Source organism: Mya arenaria, chromosome 16 (assembly GCF_026914265.1).
Source record: "Mya arenaria isolate MELC-2E11 chromosome 16, ASM2691426v1".
NCBI classification, from domain to species: Eukaryota; Metazoa; Mollusca; class Bivalvia; order Myida; family Myidae; genus Mya; species Mya arenaria.
Window position 1 is genome coordinate 27,169,272 of NC_069137.1, and position 27,211 is coordinate 27,196,482.

General features: G+C 32.7%; 1 protein-coding gene across 8 annotated transcripts in view; it reads right to left on the reverse strand.

Moving 5' to 3' along the window:
- Positions 1-5,906: 5,906 nt before the first annotated feature.
- Positions 5,907-27,211, reverse strand: part of LOC128221340 (tight junction protein ZO-1-like) — an 82,632-nt gene continuing 61,327 nt past the window's right edge. For 3 of the 8 annotated variants that reach the window (XM_052929908.1, XM_052929907.1, XM_052929906.1), the window contains 18 exons: positions 26,658-26,868; positions 26,250-26,347; positions 25,635-25,786; positions 25,277-25,367; positions 24,056-24,101; positions 23,450-23,609; positions 22,888-23,065; positions 21,480-21,619; positions 20,830-20,910; positions 18,708-19,028; positions 17,118-17,465; positions 15,853-15,900; positions 14,719-15,003; positions 12,900-13,073; positions 12,268-12,540; positions 10,025-10,236; positions 9,061-9,204; positions 5,907-8,462 (listed from right to left, as the gene is read on the reverse strand). In XM_052929908.1, the coding sequence (XP_052785868.1) occupies positions 8,359-8,462; positions 9,061-9,204; positions 10,025-10,236; positions 12,268-12,540; positions 12,900-13,073; positions 14,719-15,003; positions 15,853-15,900; positions 17,118-17,465; positions 18,708-19,028; positions 20,830-20,910; positions 21,480-21,619; positions 22,888-23,065; positions 23,450-23,609; positions 24,056-24,101; positions 25,277-25,367; positions 25,635-25,786; positions 26,250-26,347; positions 26,658-26,868 (3,066 nt within the window). In that variant the 3' untranslated portion in view covers positions 5,907-8,358. The remainder of the gene's footprint in view (positions 8,463-9,060; positions 9,205-10,024; positions 10,237-12,267; positions 12,541-12,899; positions 13,074-14,718; positions 15,004-15,852; positions 15,901-17,117; positions 17,466-18,707; positions 19,029-20,829; positions 20,911-21,479; positions 21,620-22,887; positions 23,066-23,449; positions 23,610-24,055; positions 24,102-25,276; positions 25,368-25,634; positions 25,787-26,249; positions 26,348-26,657; positions 26,869-27,211) is intronic. The other 5 variants (XM_052929909.1, XM_052929910.1, XM_052929912.1 and 2 more) reach the window with 5 other exon arrangements.

Genomic DNA, 27,211 nt, shown 5'->3' on the forward strand with positions numbered 1-27,211 from the left:
ATGATCTTCTAAGAATTACTACGATTTACTTAGAACTACTCAGAACTAATAAGATCTACTAAGATATACAAAGATGTATTAAGAACTACTAATTTCTACTAAGAAATACTAAGAACTACTAAGATCTACTTGGATCTACGTAGAACTACTTAAAACTACTTAGAGCTACTGAGATCTACTAATATGTACTAATAACTACTAAGATATGCTAAGAGCAACTAAGATATACAAAGATGTATTTAGAACTACTAATTTCTACTAAGAAATACTAAGAACTACTAAGATCTACTCAAAACTACTTAAAACTACTTAGAGCTACTGAGATCTACTAATATGTACTAATAACTACTAAGATATGCTAAGAGCAACTAAGATATACAAAGATATATGAGATTTTCTAAGAACTACTAAGATCAACTAAGAGCTAGTAAGATCATCTATTAATAATTACTTAACAACTACTAAGATCTACTGAGATAAATTAAGATCTTTTTAGAACTACTAAGAACTACTAAAAGCTACTAAGATATACTTATAATTACTAAGAACTACTAAGAAATACTAATATCTACTTTGAACTACTACGATCTGCTAATATCTACTTAGAACTAAGCTCTACTAAGATATACAAACAACTTCTCAGATCTACCAAGAAGTGCTAAGAACTACTAAGAACTACTAAGATTTAATTAGAATCACTAAGAATAACTAAGAGCTACTAAGAATTACTCTGAACTACTAAGAACTACTTAGACTTACTAAGAACTACTAAATCTTCAATGGTCTGCTTAGAACTGGTAAGAACAACTTAAATGTAGTCAGAGAATGAACAGTCATAAGTTTTATATAATGCATTTTCCAGATTTATATACAAATGTGTCTGAACATTTTAATGCTCCTGACCACAGTATCAATGATTTTTCTTTTATGCCAATTGATAAAATTGAGAACAATTGGAAACGATTATTAAAGGAGGGAAAATGGATGCACATTCTTGGCACAGTCATTCCTAATGGTATGAATTTAAAAATATTATTGTAATTCTTCTTGCAGAATTAAAAAAAAATCACAAAATTAATCTGGTTTATGTTTTTAACCTATTTAATGTTGCATAGTTTATACTGGTTTATTGATGTTTGTTTATGCATTTATATTGCATTCTACCAGTATAATTGTATCTCTATAGATCCTATAAGACATTATCTTGCGCAAAAATGTATGCTATATTTTGACGTTATCAACGTTGACGTCATTTGATATTGACGTCATTTCCTGTTCATTATATACATACAACCTGATGAAGGCCGAATGGCCGAAACGTTGTTTCATAAAGAAATAATTTGTGTTGAAGTTGGACTTCTTTAATTATCACCATAAGAACAACTTAGAAATGCTAAGATCTACTAAGAGCTGATTACTACTACTACGATCTACTAACATCATAAGATAACTACAAAGATCTACTTAAAACTACTAATAACTACTAGGATCTAATAAGATCTACTTAGATCTACTAAGAACTACTAAGATCTACTGAAAACTACTACGATTTACTTAGAACTACTAAGATTTACTAAGATCTATTAATTGCTACTTAGAGCTACTAATAACTACTACGATATACTTATATCTACTTAGAACGACTAATAACTAATAGCAGCTAACAGCTACTGAGATCTATAAAGATCTTTTAAGACTTACTAAGAATTACTAAGATATACTAAGGACTACTTAGATCAATTAAATCAATTAAGAACTACGTAGAACTTCCAAGATCTACAAAGATCTACTTAGTATTGCTACAAACTACTAAGAAATATTAATATCTACTCAGAATTACTTAAACACTACTACGATCTACTAACATCTACTTAGAACTTATAAGATTTACTAAGATCTACTAAGAACTACTAAGAGCTCCTAAGATTTACTATGATCCACTAAGAACTACTTAGAGCTACTAAGAACACCTAATTATTTCTAATAACTACTAAGATTAACTTAGAACTACTAAGAACTACAAATGCTAAGATCTACTTGATGTTACTTAAAACTTCTACGATCTACTAACATCTTCAAAGAACTACTAAGATCTACAAAGAGCTAATAAAAACAACTAAGAGCTGCTAAGAAATACTTAGATCTTCTAAGATCTACTTAAAACTAGTAAGAACTACTAAGAGCTACTAAGGTGTCCTTAGAATTACTAAGAAGTACTAAGAAATACTAATATCTACTCAGAAATACTTAAAACTACTAAGATCTACAATGATCTACTAAAAACTACTGAGATCTACAGAGACCTACAAAGAACTTCTAAGAACCACTCAGAACTAATAAATCCTACTGAGAACTACTATGTTCTACTAAGAACTACTTACAGATACTAAGAACTACTAAGAACTACTTAGAACTATTAAGATCTACTAAGATCTACTTAGAACTACTAAGAACTACAAAGAAGTGCTTAGATCTACTAAAAGCTACTTAAAACTACAACGATATACTAACATCTACTAAGAACTTCTAAGATATACTAAGACCTACTAAGAACTTCTAAGATATACTAAACACAATTAAGGTATTTGAAAAGATATCAAGGTATAATTGGTAGATGTATGTTTTCTTTTTCCAATTATATATTCCACACAGTCATTTATTTATCTTTTGATGATAATTGAACACAAGTTATATTATTATTAACAAATATTACCGTTTGAAAGATCATGAACAATTTTAAAAGCTGCATTTTGGGTCGGAGATCATAAACTTTAATTCGGATTAAAAACTGCATATATTGAATTTTAAGAGATTAATTTGTCATCTTTTCACTGGGCTTGAAACTCAATGATATTCATGTTTAAATCTTGTTTTAAAGGAGCTTTTCCTGTTGCTTTTTTTCTGACACATCAATAGTTCTCTAAAGTTAGAGTATGCAACATTATTAGTTATACCAACTGTTTTAAATGCATAGCTAAATTCATCGACATTATCATTTTCTTTATAACATCCTGCCTCGTCAAAAGCTTTTAACAAGAGGCCCAGGAGGGCCTTAACGGTATTGGCATGGTTCGTTTTGTCATGTACTATTCAGAGAATGTACGTATTGGTAAATCATGCATGGACGGATCTGGCTTTTTCGAAATGAACCATGAGTCAATTCGTCAATATCTAACTAATGTATAACTTAAGTAAACATCGGGCCCCAATTTCTCATAACGTCCCTCATTACAGGATTAAGCTTATCTAACTGATTGTACTTTCCTATAATGTGTGTAATAGTTTCTTTTTTAAAGAGTTTGAATTTAAATAGGAATAATTGTTTTAATTGTGGGAGTAAAAGTGCATCTTTAAAATGTTTCGAGAAATTGGGACCGGGTAATAAATGGAGGCTCTAGTATGTTACCAAGTTCAATTATTATCAATTTCGAAAATTTCAAGGGCCATATTCCAGTCATGCATAAGCAGGTCTGGGTGGTACAGAGCTCTCATCAATATTTTAGCTTCTGTCTAAGTTAGGTAAAGATCGGATAACATGGAGGCTGTATTGCGTTACCAAGCTGAATTATATCAACTTTAACTTTCAAGTGCCATCATTCAGTCATGCATGGGTAGTTTTGGGTGTTTTTTCGAAAGGAGCCGTGGTCAATATCTAGCTACTGTACAATTTTAGTAATCGTCGTGCAATAACTGCATTTTCTATTGTTTTTGAAACCTCAATTATAGCAATTTAGACAATTTTGAGGCCAATTATCTAGTCATAAATGTGCGGATCTGGCTGACTTTCGAACAATATCGATGCCTCATCAATATCTTACTACTGTCAAGGTCTGGTATAGGTCGAATAAGAAATGGAGGCTTTATTGTGCCCATAAACTGTATTATAGCAATTTTGACAATTTGTAGGGCTGTAATCCAGTAATTCAATCTGGCTTGAAGAAGGATACCAAGCTCGCATGAATATGTAACTACTGTATGAGTTTGATTGAGATACATTCAAACTGAAGACGTCATTGCTTCCGCAGGCAATTGTTTACGGACAAACGGGCGCACGAACGGATTATAATTTACAGTGAGGTTTAATTACATGCATTTACCTTGTAGATCATTCATTGTAAAGGGGGGGGGGGCATTTTAAATTTGTTGATATTCAGTTTATGTTTGAATGATGCTACAAATCGCGAATTTTTGATAACTTGCGTTCATCTGTTCCAGTCTCGAATTGCCGTTGGAAAAAAAAGAAGATTTGTACGTTTGAGTTCGTGAGTTTCTGAGGTTGTATCCAGCAGTTTCGTCATGAAGATGTATAAAATTAGGAAGATAGCTTGGGGCGAGGCATTTTTTTCATTTTGAAATATAAAACAAATCTTTGTTGATGACGTCGCTAAGAGAGAGCGTCCTATTCCAGATATAGGAGAACTTTATCGATATTGCAAAGCTTTGTTGCCGCAGTGACAATTCTGGCTACCTCGTTTTGAACGGATTCAATTTCGAGCTGTTATCCCAGACAACGTCGGCATACTCAAGAATAAGATGTTTGAAAGAAAAAGGTATATCCTCGAGACTGGATCGACAATGCAAAAACTTTAAAGACCGATTCTCTTCCATGTTTTCTGCAACATGAGAAATATATGGGGGTTCCATTTCCCGTCGTCCGTGACACCAAGATGTGTGTGAGTAGATGCTAGAAGGGGTGGCTGTTGAGGTTTGTTATGTTTGCGTGAGAAAAGCATAACTCGGTTTTGGATGGGTTGAAAGATACTAGCCAGGATTGAGACCACTGATGGATATATTTTAGGTTATCATAGAAAAGGGAAGCGGCAGTTGCAGGAGTTCCAACAATGACGTAAAGGCTTGTGCGATCAGCAAACAATCTGACGTTACGGTTGTTGGTTTGTTGAATTATGTCATTTATATAGGTTTTAAGGATTTGCGTGTTTTATGATGTGAAACTTGTGTACTAAAATACAAAGGTCACTTCTACCTTGACCTTTGTCCCACTGACAAAATCAATAGGGTTCATCAGCTGTTCAAGAACAACCACCATACCAAGTTCGAGATTCGTGGGCGCAAGCGTTTTTAGTCATTTTTTGGAAACGCATTTTCAGCTCAAATTTGACCTATTTTGACTAAATTACCTAAGAATTGTAAGGGTTCGTCTTCTTTTCATGACCAACCACCAGACCAAGGTATGTCCCTTCGGCTAACAGTTTTAATATATTGATCGGGAATGTTTTTTCACTCAGGTTCACTTCGACCTTAAACTTTGACCCACTGACCTAAAAATACTTATTGTACAGGTTGCTGGTCATAACCAATCTGCCAAACGAGTGTAAGGTACTTGGGCCCCAGCGTTTTCATTTATTAATCGGAAATGGAATTTTAGCTTAAGGTCACCGCGACCTTGACCAACTAAACGCAGGCTTCATCTGCTGTTCAAGAATAATTAGCACACCAAGTTGGAAGCTCCTTGGCTCCAGCGTTCTCTTGTTATCAGTCGAAAACACATTTTTAGCTCATGTTCGCCACGACCTTGATATTTGACCAACTGACTTCGAATGAACAGGGTTCATCTGTTGGTCATATCCATCCTACCTTCCAAGTCTGAGTGCCCTGTGCCAAAGTGTTCTTTAGTTAATGATCGGAACATATTTTCAACTCAATGTCAAGTCTACCTTGACCTTTCACCCACTGACCTCAAAATCAATAGGGTTGATCAGTTGGTCATGATAAACCTGTCTACCAAGACTTATGTCAATCGGCCTTAGAGTTTCTAAGTTATTAATGGACAGATAGATATACATACTGTCCGGTACCTATATGCTGCCTTTAATGGACATTATAAGTCTGAAGCTTCTAATTCAATGTTGCCAAGCCTGATTCTCTACCGAAAACAAAGACTGATGTTAGTTTATTGTATTTTTTATTTCAATCTTTGAGAAGTTTATATGAAATATATAATTTTCAAATATATATATATATGAAAACATGTTTACATAAAACATCTAGTACGTTTATAAGTTGATATAAAGCATTAAATCGATAATTATATAATTAAAATTTAATAAAAAGATAACAATAGTTTGTTCAGTTTGGTTTAAAAATACATCCAGTCTTATTTACTAGTGTGTTAAATACATGTTTTAAAGACAATGCATTCATTTATGTCAACAAACAAACACAAACCGAATAAAAACCTAGTTCAAAAACGCTTTTAAAATATACCTGTACATTCTTCACTTTTATTGTTATATTTATTGTAAAGTTTAACACTAAAATACCAAAATAGTCCTTGTTTAATTTTGTTTTACATGTTTCCCAATAATGAAAGCATGATTTAAGATAATGTTATTTCGAATGTAAGATATATTTATTTGCTAATATCTAAGTAAATTTCCAGCTTTTATTAGCATCTCACACTGACACAAACAATTGTCCTTTATATACAGCTATAATTCATTACAGTAATTCATGATTTGCTTGCTTGTACATTAAGGCTATACCTTGGTATCATTCTTAATGACATTAAAAGTATCTACTTGGTACTACATGGTTTATCTAACTGCACCAATGGATAACTCTTTTTCACAATGACATAATTTGTTCACTATCTAAGATCAACATTCATAACAATTTTAACAGTCTAAATCAAACATAATATAATAATGACAATCATGTAACTGTGTTTTATTCTATGTATATATTTTATTAAAATATCAAAAATATGTAAAACCACTTAACATATGAAACAACAAAATACAACCAAATCGGTATCAAATAAAATATGATATGTACAAGGAGAGGCTTAAGTGTATTATTACATATTAACATGTATATACTCCTTGTAGCTCATTTAGTTCAGACCAACAAACATTTAATGTTTTGCTTATTGTATTACAAAACAACACTGTACCGTTTATTACTTCAAACACCATCTAACAAATGTCTAAATATGGTTCATGTAATAACACAGTTGTAATAAAGTTAACTGATTAAAAGCCCATTTTATTACAACACAATATGTATATCTGAACATAGAACTCACGAACGATATCAAACTAATGTAAACTCTAATATCGTATATTGAAATACATCTTGTATAATATTCACCTTACAAATATGTCATATAGCTTCATATTAATGAGCAAATACTATCAATTACTGTAATAGGATGACTCTGTCCATTGTCCATTGGTTTACACAATGAAACATTGTTATAAAAAGGAGTAAGGAATTCCAAATATTATAATGTATTTGTCCTTTGCCCATTGGTTCGAACAGTTTAACAACTCTGTATAAAATACTAACATATACCAACCAATTAAATGCTGCCTGTTTATAATTACATACTGGACCCCTTCATTTTAAGGCAAACTAAAGTAGAGCTACCACAGTTGTGATGAATACACCCATACATCGCCTAAACACAGAAATGGTTTAAAAATGGGTTGTGGAATTATAAAGTTAAATGATAAACATATGGCCGGTATACATCAACTTATACTGACCAACATTCATATGAAGTTTCATGAGTGTAGTTGAAATGCATTTGGTGCTACATGCATCACAGTATTTATCAGACAAATCTTATCGCTGTCAAGGAATATAACTTTTTATAGACTGAGTGAAAGAAATGACTGGTGCATCAAATCACTGCTGACCAACATTTGCTATAAAATTACATGAGCGTATGTACAATTTGTTTGGTTTTGCAAACAACATTAAGTTTTTTAGATCATTTTCAAGTCAAGGGCAACATCTCTTGTCAGTCACATTGCAATTTGACAGACACAGCAGGTACACAACAGCCAATGCTGACCAACATACCTATACAGTTTCAAATAGGTGCAATACTGTTTATGCTATAGGGGAACCAAGATATTTTAGATGCAATCTGATGCGAAAAGACAAATTAACTCCTAAGATAAATATATATCTGAGGGTAAAGCTACAAATGTTAATATTAAGATATGTTATATAAAATATAAAGTATACATGTACATGAATATATACTAAATGTAATGAAATAATTATATACAGTATATGTGTTTGATGCACCTAATTGATTTTTTAGGTCAAGCCCAAATTAAAACATACAACCTTTCCCGTGTCACACTTTAATTGTTAATACACTTCACTTTTATTTTTGAAAAAAACACAAAAACATCCATACACAAGTCCTTTCTTAACTTAAAAAAACACAATTACATTGAGATCCTTCAGTTGTCCGTCTCCTCATACAACATGATTTCCTTCAATTACTTTGGTATAAAAAATCCATAATTGATGGCAACCAGTGTACAAAAGTATTTAACAACTTAAACATTATTGCTTCAGATAAAACAATTGAATATCAGCTCAAAAGTGATCCACTAGCACTGAGACACTGTTTTTACCCACACGACTTTGTGTGTGGCCTTCGCGCTCAGCCAATGTCATATTTTGCCAATGTGTTGGTTGTCCTGAAAAAGACAAAAAATAAGAAAATGTCAAAATGCAGTACTGGTTCATGCTAGGTCAGTTGTAAAGACAGATATAAACTGATATGAATCATGTTACTAGTCTGTTTTCTGGGTAGAAACCAGCTCTAGTGGCAAGGCAAAGTCTGAGGGGTCATGACAACATTACCCCTTGCCTGGCTTAGCCTACATGCTGGATACGAGGAACATACCCTTTTCTGCTCTAGAGTCTAAAACAAAATGTTCTGAAATATTTTTTGAACATAATCATACCATCAATCAAACCATAACAAAGCGCACAGAGCTTACATCATCACTGGTTGGTTTGTTTAGAGTTGTGTCTTTTCAAGTTGCAAACAGGAAAATAACTTAATAATTCCTGAAGTCAGAGATATGTGCCTTGCTTAACATGATTGCAACATGTGTATGAAGTTTTGTATGAATATCTTGAATGCTTTTAGTTATGATCTTGAATGCTTTTAGTTATGAATGAAAGCGAACCCAAGGCTATGACAATACCTCAACGTTTTTTGTTTAAAAACAGACAAGCCAACAACATAAAGACAGTACTCAAATGACGAATGAAAGTTCATAAATATACCTGCTGGAGAATCACTTGACTTCAGAGCGAAAGACCAACTGTCAGGATTCACAGAGGCACAATGAGGGAGCCTTAATTCCACTGGGGTGTTAAACTTCAAACCATGTGGTCCACACATCACTAGTGGTGAAAGAAGTGTTTCACCTGAAATATGCATAAGTAAAATCCAATAACAGATGTAGCATGCATATGTAAAACCCAATAAGAGATGTATCTATCATGCATATGTAAAACCCATTAACAGATGTAGTATGCACTAAGGTCTAAATATATAACCTCAGAGATATCTTATACATCATGTATTTAACAAAGCAATTGTAATGAACTTCAGATTTTTAATAATAATGCGTAGATTGGACAGCATTGTTTAAGTTGGTATTAAAAATCACACAAGATGCATAGTTAAAACATTGTAGGACATACTTGTTATCTAATAGGATATATAAAACCAGTTCATTATTGAACTTTGAGTATTTTCCCCTCAGAAATGCATATTTAAAACTTGAGAGGACCTGTACCATGTTTATGTATCATAATTGATTTTGTTAAACTTTAGATTTTCCAGGGCAGAACAATAAGTAAATATCTTTTTTTTTCCATAGCTTTATTCTCAAAGCCCTGACAAGTGAAAAGATGTTTTTCATAATAAGTTCTGAGTGCATTTATAAATCTTGTTTCATATGAGTTGAACAACTTCACTCTAGTTTTACATGTCCCTACTTCTTGGTAGGTACATTTATGTTCCAAAGCTTTACATATACATATCTCAGTGTACTGATGATTTGTTTTGCTTTGTCTTTAAGCTAGCACAATGTTAGATTCTGATGTTTTCCATATTTCAAGGTATGAATCGACATATTAATGTTTTAAATATACATGTACATATTTTCATGTCCCCTCAAGTTTTACAAATATATATACACATTCTTATTCAGGGCACAGAAATGATTTTTAATCAACATACCCTTTTCTCTGTCTAATGGGGGCAGAATGGTGTTATCCCGGCAAACTTTAAAGTATATCTCCTGCTCCTGGTCGCCATTTAACGCACCAGATGGGATGACGATAGAGACCCCAGTTTCCGGGGACTCTAGAACACCCCCTTGGTTGTTAAACAGACCCCTTGCTGTGGCAACCACTGTGTGATTTTCATCAACGTCTTGGTTTGAGTCAAACCTGCAAGAGGAACGTTTAATGTCAAATACTATTTATAATATATCAACAATCACACAAACATCTAAATTTATGGGTTTTCATATCTTGAAATCTCGAGGGGTGAAAGCGAAAAGGTTCTATCTTCTTCATTCACCCCTCTATATATACTTTAAAGTATAATTTCCGACTCCTTGTCGCCATATTATGTATACTCTGTCCTATGATTTTTACACCAAAATCAATTGATAATCAACAATCTTGACATATTGTAGAAAAACTGATAAGAGGTTTTTCGTAAGTGAAAATATAGGGCAACACCACACCTAATTTTTGACACAATTGTCTTACACTTAGCAATCAAATTGTCATAAAACGTTTTACAATAATATAAACATACTTAAGAAATAATTTCCCAAACCAGAATGAAAATCAATGGTATAAATAATCGATCATATGCAAATTTAAGTGTAATACGTTTTATACTGCACAAAGTATAAAACAAGGTTGCCATGCACATGCACATGGCTTTAAATAATGTGTTTGCAAACATATAACGTTTTAATGGTTATTACAAAACCAGTGTCGCAGTACCAAAGTGTAACGTTAAGTAATTTTATGCTTCTATAAAACAGCTAAAAATAACATGTTATAAACAAGTGTACAGTACAATGGTACAATGGCACAGCTTTAGTGAAAGCGTTTTTATATCATTACTGCTGGATAATACACAAGATTTTATAACAAATGTAATATCCTTTTTTTTTATCATGAATGTCACTGGCTTTCAGCCAATCAAAATGAAATACATGTAAAACAATAATATACACGTATTGTTGCTATTTTGTTGCAATTATTGGCGATGTATGCAATTAGCGCATATTACAATAATGAAATTGGCGAGTGTTGCAATAACTGGCGATGTTTGCAATTAGCGCGTATTACAATAAAGAAAATGGCGAAAGTTGCAATAACTGGCGATGTTTGCAATTAGCGCATATTACAATAATGAAAATGGCGAGGGTTGCAATAACTGGCGATGTTTGCAATTAGCGCGTATTACAATAATGAAATTGGCGAGTGTTGCAATAACTGGCGATGTTTGCAATTAGCGCGTATTACAATAATAAAATTGGCGAGTGTTGCAATTATTGGCGATGTTTGCAATTAGCGCGTATTACAATAATGAAATTGGCGGGTTTTGCAATAATTGGCGATGTTTGCAATTAGCGCGTATTTCAATAATGCACTCGGTCCGTGAATGCATTGGGGAGTGTAGGAATCCATGCTAAATAAGCTTTCAAATTGTCAAGCAACTTACCGGTTATCATATAAATATCACTTTTTTATATATTAAAAATATGAATTCAGTTTTAAAAGGGAACTTTACATGCAGGATTCATTCAACTCATAGCATGCAAGTGACTTAATAATATGTAGTTGTATTTTATTCCTCCTTTAAAAGGACAAATCAACATGCAAAATCAAATAGATTCAGCATCTATTAACTGTAAATTCCAATTGGAATCTTGCAAACAAAATTCATTATGTATCAAACCTGCATTAATATATAAAAAAATCAGTCTCGGTTAATGATTGCTTTATAATGTTGTTTGTTTCATATAATTGTAGATGGCCATATGTATATAAGACGACTGTATGGCTATGAAAATGTATTGTTATAATATTTGAGTCTTAATGATACCAAATGGAACTATTATCTATGCAATGAATTATTGTAAGCCATGTCAATATTCACTTTTCTTCTCCTTTTTTTAGAGTTTACATTTAAATTCCTTCTTGTATTCTAAAAGCGAACTTAATCGCCCTTGCAATAGCAGTAAATCATTAATGAATTGTATTGTTAAAATAGTTTTGTTTTTCTACTATCTAGGCTATTCCAATTGATATTCTCAGCAACTCAATTATCAAATTCATATATCAAGTTGTATGGAAAAGGAATAACATTAGATTCCAGGCACTACTGCATTATTTTGTTATATTAAAGTTCTCATTTGCAATCTTTTCCATGCATTTTCTTCATGCTTCCATTACCCTCCTCCGTAGATTACTGTATCAGGGGTAGAAATACTGCATTCTGATTGGCTGTCCTGGTCACATGATATCAGAATTACATCTGATTGATTAGATGTGTCACATGATTGTGATGGAATTCCATTCGATTGGTCCAAAATATGTGCTGGAATGTCACATGATTCATCTTGCTGTTCTGATTGGCCATTGACAATCAAATGATCTTCATTTTCATCCTGATTGGATACTTTTTCAAATCTTTCTTCAACAGTTGACAATCTGTTGTCTTCAAGCCTAAAGTGTTTTATAGTGCAAACCAAATATAAATTTCTTACGCCGATTTTTTTTGCCTTTGCAAACAACAATGTGGCTACATCTTAAAAACCGTATATAATACAATTCCCATCATCATTGAATTTCATGCACATAATGATTTTATTAGAAATAACCCAATTACTTCTTCCATACTTCCATACCAAATAGTAAACATCTGAATGGTGCCTGGAGATTTAAATAAAAAGTGTGAGAAAAATAAGAGTCTTCCCCTCAGCAACTCAGATCTGAGTTTGAGTCACGTAAAAATACCATCATGTCTGCCTTTTGTATATCAGTAGGATTTTCAAACAGAATAACTTTTTTAAATTTCTTCTCACCTTGACATAGCCTTGATGTCGACTCCTGGTTTTCCCGGTGACCGAGGTGCACCAGAGTCGTTCTTCCCGAACGTTGACAGTGGACTGGCTTTGTTGTATGATTCAAATGCGCTTCCAGCCTGAGAGCTGCCAGACCCTCCTCTCATATGGTTAATATCAAGTTCACGGGGATCTCTGAAGGTCAAAAGGTCACAAGAGACGTTAATTGAAGCTTGTTGTTAAATTTGAAGGATATAGGTCATGCTTTTTTAAGTACATTGTGTCTTTTCTAAAGCGTTTTATATGAAAATTAGACTGGACTTAAAATGCTTGAATATAGAAGAGGCTAATATTGAGATGTTAAGATGCAAATAACCATTTTTAAAATGACAATATAGATAGTGGAATAAATTATCTTACAAACTAAGAATTAAGAAGAAAATACAATACCAATTACTTTAAGTAGTAAGAAAATACACTATATTTCAATTTAATTAATATATGCTTAATTTGAATATTTAGATAATAACTTGGGTCAATTATATATTGAAGCTGGCATCATTTAAAAATACGCTTTACTTGATTATAAGACAGTTGGTAAATGCTTTATACAGTACAACACATTTTACATCCATACAATTCACAACATTATGGTAGATAAAGGAATGGGATGTTATTTCAGGGGATGAAATCTGTAGGATTAAACAATACATAGAACATAACTCAATATTTAAACTAGAGCTACCACAGACAAACAAACAAACCCAGGCAGTCAGCCTGGACAAAGGAATGGTGCAATACTTTTGGAAGTACAGTAACATATACTGCACAATATTGTAGTATCTTAATTTGTTAATTTCTTTCTTAACTTTAATAATGCCTGACCAATACAAGAGACATTAAACTAAAGAAGGATTTGGTACCTTCCAGGTAACCCCACGCAATGTTTCAGTCACTCCTTTCTTTATCTGGCAGGGTTTTAATAATATCAAACCAGTCACATTGATGGAAACTTTGCCAGATAAAAATTTCTTATCCTTACTGAATAATAACTTTTATTTCAAATTAGTTTCATCGAACATAAATTTAAAGTCAAATGTTGTCAATTTAAAAAAAAAAATGCTTGAATGACTCCATAATTTGAAGATAAAATTGTAAGAAGAAAACAAAATTGTCAAAAACGTACAAAAAGTCGTTGATCACAATATAACTGATGTATCACATCGCTTATGACACATACAACTGTCAGAGTTTTGCCTATGTTTCCGATTTTAATTTTACTGGGTCTGGGTACCACATAAATAACAGTAAATTTAAAAAAAACGTTGGTATATGTACCTGTGTACTAATCACATGACTTTCACATGCTAAATATACACATCTTAAACTGGAAAACCATTATGCGCTAATTTTAAACAAGCAAACTAGCTGAAACACTAACATAATATTCTTTTATTCATGTGAAGTGAAGTATAATCAGTCTCATACTAGCTCCATTTGACATTTCTAGGCTTGCTTTGAAGAAATGCTGTGTTTTGCCGATTTCGGGACCATCTTCAAATTAACTGTGTAAACGGCAACTGTGATTGCCTTAGTTACATACATGCAGAATCAACAACATTATGTTTCTACTGTGTCAAACATGCATAACAGCAGAACACTTTAAACCGACCACCAATCACAACACAGCACAGCCTGCTAGCAGCAAATGAAAACCCACCTTACGAAAGCACATACAGTTCAAGCCAATCAGCAGCTAATTATTTAACACAAACACCAAAACAGCCAATCAACAGTGAGCAAACATTGCAGTAAACTTATAAACAGCCAATCAATTTACCTAATCTCATCCTGTGATTTTGATGACACTTTTGATGATTGATATGACCCAGCAGTGATAAGCTTTTTGTATGATGAGAAGTTAGGGTTCTTGTGTTGAGTTTCCAAATGGCTACCCTGCCTTTTATGATTATTTGAATGATTCTGATCAACAACTTCAGTGCTTTTTGAAACTGTCTGGTTCCCTTTTAAAATGTCTGGTGTTTGATGAACAGACGCTACATGATCAGATGATTTTGAATGAGTCTTATCACTTTGTTTCAGTTTTTGCAGCTCATCGTCTGTCCTGCAAGAAGTTATTTATAGACTTGGAAAAACCCATATATTTATTAATAGACTTGAAAAAACATACATTTATTTTCAGACATGGGGAAAAACAGGACTGTAAACTAAGTGTCCTTATAGTAAATATTTTTTCACAACAATGAAAAATCATAAACTCTGAGTTTTAATATCATAACAAATGTTTGTTTTTCTTTTATAAAATTACTTCAACACTTACATTGTAAATTTGAACAGTTATATATCTACATGAGTTTAACAATAGTACACTTTTAGTGAAATATAAGTGCACTAGAAGTGCACAAGGGTGTCAAGTTTAGTCATAATTGTACTGTAGATATATAACTTTACTTTGAAATACAAAATTTGATTTGTTTATAATCTATTCAGTAACGCATTGCATTATCTGTTTATGAGAAACTGTCACTTCTATGTTTAAAAGTTGTTTCATGCAATCGGTTCATGCATCAGTATTGAAACCAATCTTTAAAAGACTATACCCATGAACTTCTACCATATTGTTACCCAAATTATAGGATAACTCTTCCAGTTAGCAAATATGATTGGTTTCTAATAATAGACACACACACCAGAAGATATTTTAAACACTATGAGAGAACAGAATAGTAACATGGTGCACAAAAGACATTGTCCTGCCTGGCATGTTGACAGATTGTGGCTCAATTTAGTTCAAATTTAAGGCAAAACTCATTTGAAATGAGCAATAATTTGTCAAAATACAAGACATCTCTGTCTGTTGTATACCATAATACTGTTCTTATCTCAGTGTTAAATGATTTAGTATTTCTATTTTTGAAAAACATAAACTGGTTCACACAAAAACACTTCTCACCTGGAACTTAAAGCATGGTAGTTTCTTGATTGGTGATATTTTTTGGGACTAAAAGATAATGGATCAATGATGTAATCTGGTGAGTAATGTATATATACATGTTATTATTTTGTATTGCGATGGAAACAGATATGAGAATTTTAACATGTGATTCCACAATGTTATGTAACGGGTTACTGTACCAAATGCGGGCAGCTCCATACATTTATTTTATGAATAGTTTGAGGTAAGTATCTTCAATTATTGTCGTCCACTTAGGTGCATAATCCTACAGCCCTTTATTATAAATATCATTGTAATTATATTACATATATTTACCCCTTTTCTAGGTCTGTAGGACAAAACTTTAATTTTCTAACATCTGTTTCCACTGCAGTATTATATTGAAAATCAATGTAGAAAGAAACGATCATCGAAGGCAGTATATGAAAATGTTTAATCAGAGATAAATTGATGGATGCCCCTACATTGTCATGTTAAAATGCTATTTTTTAAACTTTTGTTTGTTTGTGATGAAAAAAAAAAAAATATTCAAGGAGTTTTCAGTTTTCATGGAATGTTACTAATCACAAAAAAATCACAATACACCGTTTCAAATGGTACTAAAATAATATGGGGGTCACCAGCCACCAGGCATTCCCAATTCACACATTGTGGATCGGTGTGGAATGCGATTGGACGTGTCAAAATTTAAGTAATCAATGTAGTCCAAATAATAAATCATATCACATTTAATTTTTCACCTTGAATAGAAAAGACAAATAAATGAGTCTAGAACAATCATAAAATACCAAACAAACATATTGCAAATGCCATCGTAATAAAACAGAAATTAATTTATACAAGGGCAGCAATGCTGATCAATGGTTTCATTTCAAACAAACAAAAGCTTAAAGCCTGATGAGTACAAGTTTAATAGCAGTCTTTGCTTTATTAGATAAAATACATGTATGCTAAAGCCTTAGTTTAGCTCAAGAGTGAAGATTTTTAAAGAAGTTATGCTGTAGTGCATTATTAATGTAAGCGATTTGCTTTCAAGAGCAATGTAAATACATGTATAAGCTGCATAGTTATAATACAAATTCCTAACTTATATTTTCAGCAAGTTCCAATAATATATAAAAAAAATATAAGGAGTTGAAAAATAATATTTCAGCTTTTTTTCACATTGTTTTTTTTGGACAGCTTTATTAAATGCACACATTAAGAATGTTTTAGTGAAAAATTGTTAAATTCTCATTTAAAAATTCTTCTGTGGACCTCACCTTGACCTGTTTTCAGGGCTTCCATAATTAATTGATTGATGTTGTTGCTGATGCTGTTGTTGCTCTCTTTCCTGTCTATATTTGTTTAATTCAGCAGTATCCATGTATATTTGATTCATAAAAGATCGAGAGTTTTGATTGGTCACATTTCCTGGGGATTCTGGGAACTCCCCTCTACTGTTTCTATTAACAGATCTTTGGTTCCCTGCACTTTGCCTTCTTGGTGCAACCCACTCATATGGATCTTCTGCCTTATAATGGTCCACAGGAGAAACAGGGTACCGATTAACATCATTTGGATGACCTCTGGTTTTACCATAGGGGTTTTCTGCGGGATATTTATAACCACTGAAAGAGCACAAATTATAGTTATAAATTACTTAACAGAGAAAGAATACCAAACAAAAATAGTTTGGTATTGGTATGGATAAACAACTACTTTTATAGTTTTTAAGAAAAGTTGAAAAAACGATCACAAACTGATTTTTTTACTCGAAACATGGCTATGATCTCCTGTTTATTTTTAATTATTTTGAAGTTAATAAATGTAACAGTTGCTTTAAAATATCACAATGGCAAATTGTTTTTACTAATACGTTTCAGATGAATTGCGAAGTTTTTATAAGCTAGCATCAATCTCATTGGTGGAAAGGCAAAGAAATAGTCTAGGTTGGCTTAAACCATAACATCCAAATAATTTATCTTAATGCTTAAGTGTTCTACAGGTACAGTGGCTGTACATGTGACCACTTCTCACCCAAGAGATGGTTGGTTTGTGTCCCTGTTATCATGATAGACATAATATCTTTGCAACCCAGACATGGACATCCTTCTGGGTTTCTCAAAGAATTCATACTTCAGCATAATTTATATCAGCCTAAAGACAGTTAATATTAATTTGTATAAATTAACAATATTTCCCAAACTCATCGGTTTGATTTGAAGTAGATCAGATGACATTTATTACAGCAGGAGTTACGGTCCTTCCTACACCTACGGGTATCAATCACTTGGAACATGTTTCATTTGAATGCATTGGTTTTTGAGCCATGACCAAAGTTTTCTTTTTCACTATAATGTGTCAATAACACCAACAACAAAAACACTGCTGTATGTACCCCAACTTCTACTTTTCAAAATTGTTGAGCTGGCCCTTAAATATCCAGAAAATACTTAAGACAAATCTCAATCTCAGTCTCAACTCATTTACTTAATAGCATCAAAAGATATTAAGAATCATTGCATGTTTTACACCTTTTCAAAAGCGCATTCTCGCATAGAATATGTTGATAAACAACTATGGTCAACATTCCAAGAGAAAGATTCTGCAGCATAAAATGCAAATGAGTACAACTCAATGTGTTTTGACAATTACTCAAGTATATATTTTTCTTAAGAATAAGTACTCTTTGCAATATTGAAAAAGGGTGTTTATCAACACATTCTATTGGACAATATGTTTTTAAAAAGAGTAAAAACATACACATGTACACAACTTTGAATCATTCTATGCTTTTATTTGGTAAAAGACTGAGATTGAGATTTCACATGAGTATTTTTGTGATATTGCGGCCTGATTAATACCCTTACCTTAAATTTCCATTTTCGAAATTCCGCAACTTTTGTTCATCCGGCTCGCTCTCTCGACCTTTGTACGTTTTCACTGGCACTGGAGGGGGTTGTTTTCTTCCCATCACTCTCGAACTTTGACCTTCATGACCTCGACTTGGGCTCAGATGACCCTGAGGTGAGGTCATTTGAACTTGGCCAGCAGTTGACCCAATAACTAGATCAGGTTCATTTGTTTGGTGTTTTGAGATGTTTTGAGCATTGCTATTGGTATTTTGGGGTGTCCTTGTGGTGTTTAGGCTGGAGTTGCTAAGTTTTTGTCCAGAGCGATCCGTGTCTAACCTGATTGATGGTCAAAAGGGAAGGAATTCGTGAGTATATATATATATAAATACATGGTCTGCATACGCATACACGGCGGCTCTGCGAAAAGCAAACATTTCAGATTAAAGCGGGTTGTATGCAGAAAAAACACTTAAAAGAATGGCGTATCCTGCATCATTCTAAACATGAAAGGTTAAGATGGGCACATATAAACTAACATCATGTGAATGAGACTCAATATGTTGAAACTACATATTATTTCACTTTTGTTGTAAAATCACCCTTATAAGATCAAGAATGTAAAACATTACTATATCCAACATAACCTTTCCTACAATCCAACCTAGTATATCTTTTGTCAATTTTATAATGTTAAATATATATTTTGAAACATATATGAATTCACATTTCTTGGCCTCAGTCTCAAATCCAATACGTTAGTAAATATTGGCCCAGGGGTGCATTGAAATTATATATGGACAACATCATGCGTGAATGTAACTCCTAGGGTAAGGCAGTTCAATAGCAGTGTGTGTATACCACGTGATAAATTGCGTCATAATGGCTACGTCGGAAGGCAATATTTTGCTTCGAATGAAGACTTTAAACAAATATAACTTCACTATTTCTTCACCATTTTAAATGAAATATAGCGCAGTCTACCCCGCTTACTGGGCCCCGCCTAAGGTCGATTAACAGAGTTTGATTGAGAGTTTAGTTTTCTTGAAACACTTTGACAAACCTTTTCACAAAACGGCCTGACAGAACCCAGTCAAAACAATATTTCAGAAACAGATTTGTCAAAGTGTTTGATGAGACTAATCACCTTTCCAAACTTCGGTAATTAAAAGAAGGTGGGGCTCTTAAAGCGACACAGACTGCCCTTTGTTTCATTTAAAATGGTGAAGTAAAAGAAAAGCTATCTTTGTTTTAAGTCTCCATTTTAAGCAAAATATTGCCTTCTAACATAGCATATATGACATAATTTGCCATGTGGTATACACACACTGAATATGGTAATAAAACAAATGCATATCGGAAAAGCAGAAAAAAGGATCTATACAATATGAAATAATCAATAATAAAAACGAAGCAATCTTGTGTAGAGGATTAAAACAGTTTGCCAATAAGCAAGCAAAATGCATCCTGAATATATCTAGACTAAACACTGCGAGGACAAATTTAAGTGTAAAAGTCATAATATTGTGATGTTAGAAGTTTTAATTGCATTATCGCTGCTGTGGTCAAGTGAAGCTTTATACATTAGATGCTGCGTATTTTTTTTTTCAAAGTTTAATGATGAATTTGATGATGATAGCAATGGTCATTAAACCAATGATGATGATGATGATGATGTTTGTAATTGTAATATTGATATGGAAAGTATCTTTGTTGGCATTCATAAAAAATATAATTCACCATGGATGAAGAACATGCTGGTTATCTGCATGGATGGTAGATAACAATTTATGAAATGGTCAGTTCTTAATTCTCCAATGGAATTGTCAGAACTGAGGGCAGGTTCAGTTTGGATGGGCATTCTAATTATTACATAGTCTGCTTCCAGAAAATGAATAACCAGAAAAATCAAACAAGGCAAGATAGCTGAATTCATTTAAGCATTGCATGATTCCAAAGGCTGATTAAAAATACCAATCTACTTATTGGAAGGGCACTCTGTTATATTGGTTGAATATTATACATGAATAGTGATACTGATCAACAATTATGCTGGATTGATTACATTGGTTTGGATCTCAGGTCTGCTTTTAAACCTTGAGGGTATCACAAACTGGTTATAATAGTTTTAGACACAAACCTGAACTTAGCCGAGAGATCAGAGAGTTTGCCTTTATCCACATTGCTGGTGTTCACTTTATTGGCAGTGCTTCTGGTAAATCTATTAAAATAGAATATTGCATCATTTCTATACATAAATATTGCATCATTTATATAAATGAATATTTCATAATTTCTTTAAATATTACATCATCTCTTTACATAAATATTGCATCATTTATATTAATGAATATTACATCATTTCTTTAAATATTACATCATCTCTTTACATAAATATTGCACCATTTATATCAATGAATATTATATCATTTCTTTACAGATTACATCATTTCTATTTAAAAACTATCACATAATTTCTTCAGGCATAGATGACATTGCATAGAAATAAAAAAAGTCCATTTGGGAATAAGGGTGAATAATATCGTAAAGTTTTGAATGATACTATAATATAAACCATATGTTGTATAATGCATTAAAATGTAAATGCATACATTCAAAAACAGAGAAATTAATAAACACTTTAGAAAAATTGAAATAGGTAATTTATATAAGGACCATTTAAATTATTGCTGAAAAATAAACAAATGTCCAATGATTACATCGTTTCCATAAATAGATCATAATACAACACCATCTTTATAAATATACCATGCCACTACAATTATATACCTGTATGGGTCATTTCCCTTGGGTTTGGACCCCACCTGACCCATTTTCTCCCTTAGTTTGGAATCATCATGCTTGTTGGCTGGATTTGATGTGTATTTGCTAAATGAGTCACTTGAATATGATGAGTTATCGCTGTACATCTAAAAATAGAAAATTACATAATATCTAAAAATAGCTTTGATTGCTGGATAAATTATGAGTGACTTGAACATAAGCTAAATGAGTCACATGTAAAAAACTAAATGATTTGCTAGAAAATGATTAGTTGTCGCTGTACATCTAAAAATAGATATTACATCATATTTAAAAACAGATTAAGTAACTGGATATTATGAGTTGCTTAAGTATGACAAGATGTTCTTGTTTAGCTAAAAAAAGAAACTTCATCAAATTCATAAATAAATAATTGCCTAAAAAGGTAATTAAATGAACTGTTCTATTTGGTTCAATATCAGTTGTGGCTGTACAGTTTATGATAGATATTACATAATGGCCACATAGTGAACATGTAATCTTGCCTGTTGTTGTTGTTCTTTTCTGTCGAACAAGAAATTTAACTTGACAATTATTAAAGCCAGACACTAGACCTAACGAGGTATGGGCATATTATCACTGGCCAAAATGTATACCAAGTTCTGTTTGTATATCTTGAAACGGTGTTGCGTCGATAACAATGTCAAATGCGATAACAATGTCAAATGCGATAACAATGTCAAATGCAATCACGCAACAAGCTTTCACTCAACCAGTTTTTTCTTCTACCTTTTTTCGTCAAAAAGAACAACATACATGTACGTGCATATAACAATTTATGTCACACCCAAAAATTCTTTTTCTATACTGAATGTTAAAGCTTGCCGTTGCTTGGTAGACTCTTGGGATACATCAAATTTTACAATAGATAGAACACACATATTCTACTTAGAACATTTTTTAAATTATTGCCTGCATTTTATAGATTGATGGATTTTTAATATAATGTTTCCGGTTGTTTTTTTCCACTTGTACTAACCGTAGTCTTAAAGATTTTTTTTGATTTTTCTCAATATTTTCCCCTGCACCAGTCAATTGTAACCACGGCCTCCCCAAGTAAGGGGGTATACCGGGGATAGTGAGGGAAATGGGCCATATTTTTACCTTTCAGGTGGCCCCGCAGAGCCAGGTGACTACAGTGGTTTTGCCTTCACGCCAAAAATAGCCGGGAATGGTCCTTACCGAGAGTCCCTGGGGTGCGGTTGCATTTGAAGCGGATTTAAACTTGCTTGGCTGGACAAAAAGTCAAAGTCCCCACTGTTCCCCGGACCCCGGGGAGGGGGGGGCGTGGTTACAATTGACTAGAGCATAACCAGCCTATGGTTGTGTATTATCTACAGTTAAATTCAGTAATCAACTTGAAAGACAAACTCACATTATGTGGTGGTGGAAGTGGGGGATGATTCTGTTGTGATGGCAACTGACTGTAACCAGGGGAAGGAGGGTCAAGATTTTGACCTTGCTGGTTGCTAGGAGACTGGTGCCTTTGTTGCCGTGGCAATGGACGGGAATATTCCACTTCATTTGGAGATGCTGGTGGTTGATCATTGTATCTGGTAAATTAAGATCAATTTAAAACAATACATGATAACACATATAGTAAATAAGCTTCCTTCTTATAAATGGTATGATTTTAACATACTCTTCTGTTAAAATAATCTTCATCAAAAATCAAAACAAACCAAAAAATAGGGTCAACAGGCATGAAATCAAAATGACACTCTTATTCAAAATCAATTCAATCACATGTATAACAAACATAAAATTTAAGCGATGAATCTTTAACTACTTAACCATTGTTTTCGACATTTATTCATTCTATTTGGTATATTATGGTATTAATAGTGGTAAATCGTATTTGGGAGTAACAGTGCATCTTTAAGGCTTTTTGAACACTGAAACTGGTACCTTAATTCTAATTTGATTCTGTAACTCACCCATTATTCCATTGTGAATCTGACGGAATTCGCCCTCTCAGTCTCTCGCTAGGAGTAATGGTTGCGTAGGGATCAATATTGGCTCGATTAAAACGTCGATCCACATCATCCGCATAGTATGACGGGTAATACCTGTCCTCTGATCGCTGTGTGTAGGAATCTGAAATCAACATGATGCTGGTTGCTTATTCAACGTTTCGACTGAACAATAAAGGCGTAATATTTTGTCAATGAATACTAGCCCATGACCCAATAATCAAATGGACTACTTAGGCCAACCAATAGAAGCAATCTCCGACAATTGACAAGGTGAAACTAGACCCCCATTTATATCATGTTAACTGATTGATAATATGTTCATTACATTGAAAAAAACCACAATCATTTTTAAGCATTTCCTGTGGTTATAATTATATATTTATTTTTTATATAAGAACACAATTAAGGGTTTATGGATTCTTCGAACTTCAATAAGGTTGGATAAGAGTGCCGTGGAGCAGACACCAGTGTTCATATGTTGCTGTTTTTTAGTGGAAAAACTCCCAAAAGGGGCATAACTTAAAACTTCAACAAACACCCAACGACATTTTAACTAACTGTACGTACCATCGTATGCTATGTCTTGGTAGTTTTGATTACCATCATATAACATCTGAAAAAGGAAAAACAAACATAAAGATAAAGCAACGATAAATTTATTGCTTGATTTTAAGCCTGCCCCTGACATAGATTCAAAAATTAAAATGTCCAACTAGACTCTGTTTTTGCTTATACGAGTGAGTCTCAGGTAATATACGGGAAAAGCTTTCATTCACGCCACCTACATTGTTGATGTATAACATTCACATGTAAAAAAGGAGAATTGTAAAGATTGTGTTCGTGGTTTGTCTTAAAACACATGCAGTATCTCCTTATATCTCCTTATGCAATAAGTAAGAGCATGAACACATATTAAATGGTGAAACAGTCAACTAAGAATAAAAAAATGTCATCCCAGCACCCATTTAAAAAATAGATGAAACTCTAGTAATTTATATTAGCCTAATCATAGTACCAGAAACTTCTCAGTACATAATATGCCAATCATATTAGAATTTCAAGGTATTCAAAGCTTTAAACTTTTACTTTAATGAACCGTCCGTGCCTGGAAACCATGTCAAAATGCCTCGACTTACCTCTTTAAATATACAGATACAACTAAATAAATATTTACAACACAGAAGTTTGGAACTTCAAATAGGTGGGGTAACCTCAACAACAGGTCATATGTTGTTGTTTTTTTTCGGAAAAACTCCAAAAATGGGCATAACTCAAAATTGATCAAATTCAGAATAACAGAGTAATGGCAACATGTAAACCAAGTAACATTTGAATATCTAGAATGATTTTTATAGGTATGGCCAAGGTCAAAGATTTTGCACAAGAGCCTCTATGCCTGCAATTACACAAAGGATATCTCTGGCCAATTTAAACTGCACTTTCTCACAGATTTACAGTTTTGACTTTATTTCAAATTTTTATATAAAATCAGCTGATTTGGCATAAATATCAGTCATATAAGATAATTCACTATAGAACAGATCTCAATTGTTAAAAAAACTGCTGAAAAACTTGTTTTTCTTAAAGCGTTAGTACTGCTTTTAGTCATACCACATCAATTTTCAAACTTAAATTTGAAAAACCGCAATCAGATCTTTAGTTAGCAGTCTTATATCGCTTGTCAGACATTTAAGTAAAAATTAAAAGGTTGTTAAAAAGGTGGATCTGTGAGAGTGCAGTTTTAAACTTCTAAGAAAAACAGATCAGCTTAAAAAACAAGTTATAAACCTTGTGAGATCTGGTGTATCTTGGTGGGTCAGGATATGGAGGGATACCTGGTACCCGGTCAGTAGTGTTGATGCTGGGATCCGATGATGATCTATAAATAGAAATTACATCATGAAGTCCATTTATAGACATGAAAACTTGGGAAAGACGATAAATATGTGAAAAGAAGTAGGAAAAATGAGGTAAAAACTTTTTACATTGTTAAATACACAGGAAAACATTGAGATATAAAAGGATTAATTTCAAGTCCATTAATATGAGCTCTTGTATGCATGCAATGATTTTAATCATATTCTGGGCAGAATAACTGCTCATTCTCTATTGTAAAGTTTAATGGTAGATACTATTCCTCATTTACCTGACTAGAAATCGTTTCCTATTGACAGGATTTTTATCCATGTCATCCAATGCATGCGTAATATCTGAATCAGTTGTTCCCTGAGATCCCGAAAACGAAAAGCGATGGCTGGACATTGGGAACAAGTAATCGTCAGTGATATCTTCATCCGGCTGGAAATATGGCATATTGTTCAAAAGCAGGCATTTATTTTAAAACAATCTCAGATATTTGAGATATAATTTCATTTTTTAGATGATTTTTTTTTTCATCAATATTTTTCTTTTTCTGTGTGTATCTACTCATAATGTGAAAATGATTATAATTTTGCTACCTTGTATTATAATCTTTATAAAAACACATTTCTTGGATGATAGTTCTTAATTGTTAAGAGGCACCAAGAAGGTGTCATTATTTAGAATGGAATCCAGAAAGTCTTTGATGCAATAGACATCAAAAATATTTCACCATTAAAACAGAAGACCATCCAACCCAAATCAACATCATAAAAGTAAGCCTTCCTGCGCTAGTTTGTAGGCATTCAGTGAACGAAGATCTATCCGAATATATAGCTTTTGAGCTTCATCAGTATGTAAAATTGGTCTTCACCACAGAAATCGGTGTTACACCACTCACCTTTTTTTCAGACATCCAGATTTGCTGCTGTTGTTGGAGCTCAATCATGTCTACCAACTTTTTGTACCATGTCTCTGATGAATTATGGGTAACCGTGGCTATAAATAGAATATTACATCATTGTTAAATTAGGAATATTAATTATATATTTTCACCAAATTTGTTCTCGTGTATCTGATGAGTTGTGGGTAACTATGACTTTAAAAAGAGTATTACATCATTGCTAAATTGGGAATATTAATTATCGTTTTCAACAAATTTGTTCTCATGTCTCTGATGAATTGTGGGTAACAGAAACTATAAATAGAATATTACATCATTTCTATATTTGGAAAATTGAATTTGCATATCCATTGCTATAAAATAAATGAAGCATAACATTATCATAATTCTATGAAAGTACAATACCTGTAAACAAATGCTGGTAGTATTTTTCAAGCTTCAAGCTCTGTTCATACATTTTCTTTGGGTTTTTGCTCGACCCCTTGGCCCACTTTGCCCTAATTTCCTTAACTGTTGTTTTACAGTCTGACTTCAGGAAGACCACTATGGGTGAGAACGCAGCAAAGTTCAGCCTGTCCACATTGTGTGGGGTGACATCTAGCAAGCAGTGTTTTCTCTGTAAGAAATTTTGGGAAACATGTAAACATGTATCATTGATTCAGTGTAATATATTTTAAGGAGTTATTACCTTAAGCAATCATTTTATGTTATGAGTGGCATAGGCAAGAGTTAAAACTATTATTTTGTGAAATTAATTGCAATCTATAAAATAAACAAATAAATAAATTAACTATTTATTTTATGTATATTATACATTTTATTGTAGTTTATAAGAAAGCATGCAAAATTGAATCCCTATGTAACATCATTTGGAAATGAAGTCTTTAAAATGTTGTCACAATAATGTATGCACATATGTTTGTATTGGACATGAGAACAGGGTTAAAAATATCCAAAAA